The 9773-nt window shown below is 39.0% G+C and overlaps 1 protein-coding gene across 1 annotated transcript; it reads right to left on the bottom strand.

The window, feature by feature from the left end:
* Window positions 1-7744: 7744 nt before the first annotated feature.
* LOC135693057 (52 kDa repressor of the inhibitor of the protein kinase-like) lies at window positions 7745-9271 on the bottom strand. Its single transcript, XM_089109808.1, has one exon. The coding sequence runs from the start codon at window positions 9269-9271 to the stop codon at window positions 7745-7747; it is 1527 nt and encodes a 508-aa protein (XP_088965934.1).
* Between the last annotated feature and the right edge of the window lie 502 nt (window positions 9272-9773).

Raw genomic sequence — 9773 nt, 5'->3', positions numbered from 1 at the left:
TTTCAATCGACCTCTCAAGAAACTACTTCAAACGTCTAAAATTGAAGGAAACAATTGGAGAAAGGAACTGCACTTATTTCTGTTAAAGTAGAGGTCAACACCACACTGCACAACTCAAGTTGCACCCGCTGAACTTCTGTTCAATCGTGTGATCAGAACGAAGATTCCTGCCATAGGAATCACGTCGAAACCATCCAACAAACACAAGCTTGTCAAACGAAACGATAGAGATAGCAAGACAAAAGCCAAAGTCTACTATGACAAACGTCAGCACACAAAACCATCCGACATCAAAGAAGGAGATCTCGTACTCGTCAAACAAGAGAGAAAGAACAAACTGACAAGTAAATTCCATCCAAAGCCATATCGCGTCATTGACATCAGAGGAACTAAAGTAATCGCTGAAAGATCTGACCATAGGATAACTCGAAACATTTGATTTTTCAAAAAGTTTTATAACTCCTTTGAGTCAAAAATCGAATCAGAAACTGATGATGATGATGATGATGCAATTCAAACAGACACTGAACCTGAAGCCGATATACGTCAATATCCAAGGAGACCAGGCACATAATTCGATTTGAAACAAATCAGAAGTATATCAGACCATCGATATCGTAGGATCTGGAACCTTAACCTGACAGCGTATGTACATTTGTACAGTTTGCTGGGCAGTGGGGACTCTGGAGGGGGATCAGTGGCTGCAGTAACTGCAGTCTTTTGTTCCGTCTCCCGTGGCTCCTGTTCTCCAGCATCCTTCTCATATGCTGACCGAACATCCAATGTGAAACGGGTTCTAGTAGTTATCAGTAATTAATAGTATTTGTAGGTGTCCGTAATTGTTTCATTTAGCTATTACCTGTTATATGTTTTTTATGTTAATGGCCATAGTCATTGTCTTTTGCTCCCTGTGGTCCCGTCCCTGTAGTGTTGTACACTTTGTAAAGTAATTAGGAAGTATAGTAGGATGTTTACGTAAGCATGTATTGTAAAAAATTCTATATTTTAAAAAAAAACAAATATATAGAAGCAATCAATCGTGATTTATTTTACTATAAAAGATTTACTAAAACACATAAACCAACATTCTTGAGAAATAAAAGACCACGTCAGAAGAATTTTTATGAGACAAATTCATCGCTGTGCATTTGAATCCTGCGCGGGAGCCTCAGGTTTAACTGGCGATGCTTGGCTCCATGGTATACACAACTCAACTTAAATCTATAAAATTCTATAATTGTATTTATTTTAACAAAATTTAACTGTTGGTTGATCTTAGATTTTTTTACTTGGCATTCAGATATTGCAATGCTGAAAACAATCTTCAATAACTTGAGAGACCGGTACATGAAAATGGAGAAAGAATAGAAGCCGTTAGGGAGTGCAGGATGGGTTCTTTTGGAGCCTTCGTGGTTATTCTTCACCCAGTTGCAACTTCTAGATCCCTTCCCAAAACAAAGTCCCACTACCAGTAATTTGCAAGTGACATCCTGTGATTTCGAAAGTTTCTCCCAACAAGAAACAAAGCTGCAAACAACAAATGAGGATTCATTCGTCAATCTGCCTGATAAGGAAATCGGGACCCTTTCATCTAGTTTAAGACAAAGCTCTTCCCAAGATAGCCAATATTTTACCCCGATTCTTTCACCTACCGCCTTACCCTGGGTACCAGAGCCGCAAAAATTGTCACAGCGAAGACGAAGGAGAGAGAAGAGGGAAGAAGAAAAATGGCTCTGTTTCCATCGATTGCCAACCTGTTTCTCGCCTGGAACCCGATCATAATCGCTATTAGACCTTTCCCCTAATTACGTCATGGCGCAATGCATTCTGGTACTTGTAGTTAAACCCGCAAATATTTGTTTATGTTTTGTACGGCGATCAGACGAAGTTCTGTTATTATCCAACGCTCTTTGCTCGAATAGTCAAACAAATCATGAAAAATACAGCAGAATATATCGAGCAGCACATCTGAAGGTTTTCACAAATCAGCGCTGCAGAGAGTCGTTCCGATGGCAATTTGACAATCAATTTGACAACTTTTTTATCAGAATGGTAGGAATTCTATACCATCTGTGATTTATTCAAAAATTGCCCGGAATTCGATTCCTTGACCTGTGTAACAAGTTTATCTGGTTCTTTAGCCAATATAATAGTCGTATATCAGGAACTAATTTTATATCGTTGGCTTTGAATTATGGGGATCCTTTTGGAAGAAGCTCTTTGTGTAAATCTGCATAATTTTATCCGTGTAACGCATGATATTATCACATATTCTTAGCTTTATGTTAGCTAGTTGCTGTTTTCTAACTTACAAGTCTAAATTTGTTATTAAGGTTTTGTGGCGATGGATCATTTCACAAGCCTTTATTAAAAGTTGTTAGGAAACGCACATCCGTCGAAACACATTTGTGTCATGTCTAGCGCATATGTGCTTCATGCCATTCACAGCTAGGCCCGGCATGTCCGCCATTACACTGTAACACTTGAAACGCATATACGTCTCGGCCCATGCAGAAACGCATGCCAATGCAGAAACGCAAAGTACACCGCCATGTTCGTTGTTATCACCATTCGGTTATCACATACAAATACCACAATGCAATGCGCGCTAGCCGAAAGATGGGAACGGGGAATTTGGAAGATGGGAAATCTGTCGGAATCTTGTTTGGGTTCAATTTAGTATGTAAACATTAAAACTGCAGTCAGTCAGGGAGTAATGCAGCAATTGTTGCTACTTGGGAGAAATGCATCCCTCGGAGTACCAACGGCCTGTTATTTTGGTAAAAGGCTCTCACATGGCCCGTGCTTGATGCACGTTATATCTTTGTATTTGGAACAATCAAGAAGTACGAGAGAGCCGAGCGCATCCGCAAGACAGTTGCACTGCCATATCGGCATGTCTTGACTCACGTGATCTCATATAAGATGTGTATTAAATAGCAACAATTTCGGTAAAATTTTCAATAACTTCGGTAACACTTAATATTTAAACGCCGCTAGTGATGTTTTTCATATATTGTAGATTTCAATATCAATAAAACATGATGCACCCTTTTAACATAGTAAAAGAATGATGCAAAGAGTCTTCATTTTTGAATAGCAAAACGAGACTTGATTTTAGAACATGTTCTGATTTGGAAATATCTTCATTTTGTTTACAAATTCGCTCTCCTTGAGCAACAACTTTGAGCATTTTTACATGAAGTACCTAATTTTAAATTAAAATCTCGATATTACTTATATGATTGTCGCTTTTTTTCGATTCCAACGATAATAAAAAACAAGGCTGATTGATATGAAGCAGACAGTGACCTATCCAACGATGTAAGACCAATCCAGCCTGTAATATTTGTTGTCATAGAAACGGACGTATGTCAATAGGCCACCACAATTTCGGTGAGATTTATTTCCAGTAAAGCAGTGCAGGCAAAAATTGTATTCCTTCAAAAAATTTTCACTCTTCAAAATTTTTTTAAGCGCAAGAAAAGTCTCTTCTATGCCTTTCAAATCAATAAATATTTTTCCTTGGTATTTTAAAGATGTCACATAATGTGCAGGATTTTTAGTTGTCAAATGTGAACAAATTTTTGCGGTACAGTACTTGAAAATGGCTTTGCAAAAGCAAACATTTCACAACATACCTCTGAAGTACCTCTGAAGCAACGACATTTCTATGGTAACTGCTTCTGCAGCAGTGGCGTAACGAACAGTTCCGGGCTCTTAGGAATAATTTGTTCGGGGGCCCTTGAACAATGATATTATTCCAAAACCAGACAAAAAGTTATTAGAATTCCACGGAGAGTATCTTGAAAGATAAACTACGGTTGAACGAACATAGCAAAACAACTTATACGATCAGGATATAATACTAGGCAACGTTACGTATTCAGCGTAAGAGTAGTAAAGCGTGTTCACAGCATGACTAAGCAAGGCTTAAAGGGCCACTCCAGCCCAAAATTTTTATTTCCGAATACGATGAAATCAGACCTCCTGAAAACGAATCTGTTATTATTTTTTTCATATCTTTAGCCGTTTTGTAGTTATTAGCGTTTGTAAATTGGTCGTTGAGTTGAATTGTTTTTATAACTGTGTTATCGGAGATCTTCGGATTGACGTCACAAGCATTTTCGGCCTCGGTAAGTTCGCGGCAAGTATCATCGGCTGTCCAAAGGGTCAACGAGAACCTAGCGAAATGGCAGACAGGGCCTAGCAGCGACATGTTTGTTAGAAGGCCAGACTTTTATCTGGAATCGATATAAAGAGAGAAGTATCGCTCATAAGTCTTGATATTCTGATCGAATATGGAAGTATTATATCGCACGAATCTGCCTGACAGAGCAGTCAAATTGTCAAAGTAGGCCTGCGAGACAGAGACATGAGGATGTTGAAGGTCTGGATAATGGAACGTTGCTTTTGATGCAGTCTGTTTTGGCAGGCCAGTTTTCTGATTTTTAAAAGAAGATTCGCGCTTTTTCATCAGCACTTCATTCAGTGCAATAGCCAAAAAAAGCCATCACGCAATTTATTCGGGAGGAAAGACGTAATTCAGCAGCAGGATAAAGAGCTTCATATCAACATGAATTATTGAGAAAAAAAACAGGAGAATCAAGGACATGGACATGGAAGTATACAAACTTTCAAGACAGGACTAAAAACCTACCATTAGTCATGAGTCAAACAACTTTTTTCAAAAATTATACATTTGTTCTTATATCTATAGACAAAAAAGTGATTTGAGATTATATTAACATTTCATCTTTTTCAATATACTTGTGTAAAAATAATTTTTGTATTGAATCTTCAAGTTATTGCAGTGGCCTTGTCAGCTCCTTTAAGCTGTCAGAATTTTAACCTGCTATATATCAATGAATAATGAATACATGTTTGTATTTAAATACTTAGCTACATTGAATAATATATCATAAATATATATACAGTCAGGCCAGTGAACTAGCTAGCAAATTTGTAATTTAAATTGCACATGAGAAATGTTCTTATAAAAGTATCATGAAACAATAATATATTGCAAAATTTCTAGAAAATACCTACATGCTGTTACTAGTTTGAAATAATAGCTGTGGATTTGCAAACTTTATATAGAAATGACCAAATTATCTATAAAATTTTGATAAGTTCAAAAATAGTCTCCTTTGTAAAAGTTTTAATACAAAAACAAAACAATGTGTCAAGGTCTTTGTGGTAACTCTTGCAAGGAAAAAGGGGTGAGTTATCACTCCCCCAAAGCCAGTAGCCAGATAACAGGATGCATGTAATCTCCAACCTTCATCTAGCATTTTTGGCAAGATCCTTTCTATTGATCCATAAAAGTGTTTGTTACCTTTTTGTATGCCTAGAATAACAATGTTGACAGGGATAAATACTAACCTACCAGTGAAATTTACTTTAGAGTCACTTTGTCACATAAAATGATCAAAGAAATCATTACCTTGGACACTCAGGTGCATTCAGAGCATAGATATTTAAAAGGATCAAAGAGAAACTTGGGGATGAAAAGGCAACCACTGTTGCTATAGCAAATAGCATCTAATGATATTAATTAGGTAACACAAAGATAAATTTAAATGTTATAGGCCATGCTTATATGAATCAATGCTAGAATAGCAAAGGTGTATTTAATATAAACAATTCTGCCTTTAAAACATTAGAATGAGGATACGACACATCTGTTTGCAAAACCATGGGTGTAAATTCCATGTTTTCTCTTTGGGGTAGTAGATCTTTTGCCCTGGATATTGATCTGGCAAAATTTTGAAATTGTGCATCAGTTTTATGATGAAATAGGCAGAACATGGTAGAAAATGAAAACTAAGGGTTGAGGTGACAAACCCTCAAAAATTTTACACAACTGTACCTTGGGCAAGGGTGTTCTGCACAGATCATTGGCAAGGATGTAGTGCGAGGAGGCTCAGGCCTCCTTGTTGGTACAAAAAGTAGCAAACTTCTACTTTCAGTACTATTTCATATGACATTTTGCTTGAGGGCCCCTGTTGTACTTTTCTTAGTACCACACCTGACACCTCTAACCATTTGGTGGACAGTTCATGAGACTGACTGCTAGAAATCTTACATTTAGAGGATAAAATTTTTCTCAAAGCCTGGGAAATTGCATTGCTTAGGGGGTGTGTGTCACACCTTCCCCAAACCCCCTCCAAACTATGGTAAAATGATAACAGGCACCATGGAGCATTGAGAAAAGTGGGGGTCTTACAAAGTGGGGGGAGGCTAAAACCATATAAAAAAGGGCTTTACTGGTAGTTTATTACCTAATATTTTGCATTTCTGCAAAAAGTGGGGAGCTAAAGCCCCCCTCCCCAGCCCCCGTCCCTGCTCCGCGGTGCCTGGATAAGGATGGATTGTGACTTACGGGAAAGCTTCCATCTTGTGAATGGGATTCTTCTTTTAATGCGATAAGACATCAATTATTATTCACCTCCCTGGATATCCCTGAGATGAGACGACGATAAGAAATGCCTTCGGTCAGAAATTCATTCACATCGTTCACATTCAAACTTGTGAAGTATTCGGTTTTGAAAAGCTTGCTGCGTTGCCAAGATAAGGATTTGCATTCAGGTTGAAGTTTCCATCTTTGATTTATCGAATTACTATTCCATGTTGGCTGGAAGCCTCCGCTGGACATCAATCGCAATGAAGGAATATAAATAAAACGACAACCGAGATTCCGACATGAATCGCCTCTTCTGAGCCTCTACCGAGTCGTGCGAATTTCAGTGCGAACGTATAACAATAGCGCCGAATGTTGAAACAATGGTCCCTTCCTACGTCACAAGGTACTTTTTCCGAAAAAAATTTTGTCGTATTTTTTACGGCGATTCTCAACTTTGAGCGTCTATATCTGAAAAAGGAGTTAAGCTTTTCAAAAAAAATTCACGATGGCTTTTTTTTCTCGACTAACTACCAATTTATGCAAAAATCTCAGAAAAAACTTTTAGGATGGAGTGGCCCTTAAACTTAAAGGGCCTTTCAAGCCAAATTTTGCATTTGCATTTTATTGGCTAATCGAAAGGAGTTGAACCTGTTGATCACGAATTCGTTATTTGTTTTTCGATATTTTTTACAGTTCGTGAGATATAAGCTCTTGCATTTCGATAATTGAATTGAATTAACCGACAAAAATTGTTCGGTTTGGATGAACTGTGACGCAATTTTGACGTCACTGTGCATTTCGTTAGTCTCGCCTCAGACCGAATCGAACAACGGCGATTTGCAAATTGAACACTGCAAGTGATGGTACTCTCAGTTCTGTTCCACTGCATTGGCGGATCTACAGGGGGGGCCGGGGGGGCCATGGCCCCCCCCCCCAAACGATTCGACAACGAGAAACTTTGAATGAAAAGACAGTAAATACATTAACTAAACATGTAAATTGATAAGGTAAAAGTTTTTGCATAACAAGAAACTAGTTGTTTATATAACTAACAAACCAAAATTACTTATTACATTACATGAGAACACTAACTGCGAGCATAGAAACATGAGAGCTTTGATTGAGTAATTTTGTGGAAATCAGTGATCCCAACTGATGTCAATATATTCAGAAAAGAATTTGAAAAGGAAGTAGCTATATCGTAGCAAAAACGTTATCGGAGATTTTGCCTTTGAAACGAAAAGCTACATGCGAGCTCATTTTGCGCGAGAAGTGGTGTGTTTCAATGTTGAGTATTGCGATATAATAGCAACGTCATTTTGTCCATCTTTTAACTACTTACAGCTTTAATGGGATTCGTCTTGATTTTAATGCTGCGAATGAGTCAATGAGTTTATCGCTCGTTGGTGTTCTGTCACGGTGAACTTGCAGAAGAAGTAGGGATTCTAATCTCTCCTCAGACATTGTTGACCGAATTGCTGTCAGGGTACTATTCAGTTTAGAAAATAGTCGTTCGGGTTCTGCTGTTGTCACCGGTAGCACAGTGAGAATGTTGAGTAATGTATGCAAATTAGGAAATACATCACCTTGGCAGTCGCCTAAAGCGCCGATAGCGGTATTTGCTACTGTACTTGTTCCACGTGACAGCCATTGCTGCTTCCAAATTTCATACTCTCCTTCAACAATGGACAAGGGGTCTAAAAAGACTCCGTATTTTAGTGCTGCAGGCAAAATATCTTGCCAAGTTGATTCTTTGACGAAACAAGGCAGAATTCTTGTAAGCGTCGCAATCTTCTGCTGATGGGGACCAAATCTTGCTTTCATATCTCCAGCCACTTCATCAAGAAGAGGTAAAAACACATTGATACGATAATAATCAATGGCTTTTTGATTGGCTTCACCTGCATTTGATCTGAACCTGGATTGACTGACTGCTCGAGGAATTGCGTGCATCTCTTCTCTGGTCACTCCAATATTTTCGCCAAGAAGCATTGCCTCTTCAAACATCGAAGCAAACTCATTTTCTTCACCTTTACGCCACGTGTAAAGCTTTGACTGTGTCGCAGAAATCGTCGACATTGCTTTCACAAGATCGCTACCAATTTGTTGCAAAGAACGGGACACTGGGCGAAGTACAGCAGACACTTTCTCGGCCAATACTAGCGCTACAAGGAACTGAGGGTCTTGCAAACTTTTTAACAATCTCCTGGCATCTTTTCTTGTATCTAATGAGTCCCAAGCGAGCATTTCCTCCAAGCACACAACGATGTAAGGCAAAAGCTGTCGTGCAACCAAAACTGATTCATGTCTTTCGACAAATCTTGTTTCACAGAGGGTCACCAACTGCCGTCGCTGAAGCTCTTCAATTGATTCTCGTGCTATGACTGCTTGCAAATAGCTGTTTCTTTTCGCATGCTTGAAGAAATTGTTGATATCTTTGATGTCATCCATGCAATGTCTGATTGCTGGTATCTTTGCGGCTCGAGAACAACTTAGATTTAGCGCGTGCATGCAGCAGTGGAAGTAGTCAGCGAGTGGCGCAGCAGATTTGATAAAGGAGCAAACACCAACTCGCTCACTGGACATCGATGCAGCACCATCATATCCTTGACCAACGAGGTACTGCAAATCCAACCCAAGCTCACTTATATGGCGGAGTAGAGTCTCCCCTATTGCCTTGCCACATAGCTTAATTTCATTGTGCTCTGTTTCATCTGATTGGTCACTGCTTTTTATGTCTGCAATCAGGTCTAAAATTGCGACCGGTTCTTCTTTGATAATTTTTGGCACATTTTTTGTGTCAACGTAACGAATTGCAATGACCAACTGTTCTCGTTTCGCACAATCTTGGGTTTCGTCGGCCATTATTGTCCAGAATTTTGCATTTTTTACATCTCTTACTATGTCCTCTTTGACAATATTTCCTGCACAGGCAATTAGCTCGTTTTGTATCGTTTTGCTTACCAAAGAAGCATTGCGTTTGCAAGATTTCAAGTGATCTTTCAAGTTTGTATCTCCTCCCCGTACTCTCAATCACAGCAATGCCCTGAAGTTTCCATCATTGTGCTTGGGTTCCATCCCAGTTGAATCTACTGGTCCATCATCACGATGGCCTCTAAGCGCAATATTTTGCCTGGCGCATGTTAGAAGGGTGTCGATGATGGGAACCAGCGCAGTCCTGTTTCTTTCAATCTCTTTCTGCCTTTCAATGTTCATTATTGATCGAACGTCCTTCTCACTCCCAGGTGTTGCACGGCTCAAGAACTCCGTGTACTTTATGGCACATGTCTTATGAAAAGATGTTTCTTGGTGACTTGTGAGGGCTCCATTTTTCCCTGTCAAGTCTGAAAAGTTTACAAGAGGCTTG

Source organism: Rhopilema esculentum, chromosome 8 (assembly GCF_057945365.1).
Source record: "Rhopilema esculentum isolate cy_ngs chromosome 8, ASM5794536v1, whole genome shotgun sequence".
Taxonomy (NCBI): Eukaryota; Metazoa; Cnidaria; class Scyphozoa; order Rhizostomeae; family Rhizostomatidae; genus Rhopilema; species Rhopilema esculentum.
Note: the sequence above shows the minus strand (reverse complement) of the source record. Positions and strands in the feature narration are given on the sequence as shown.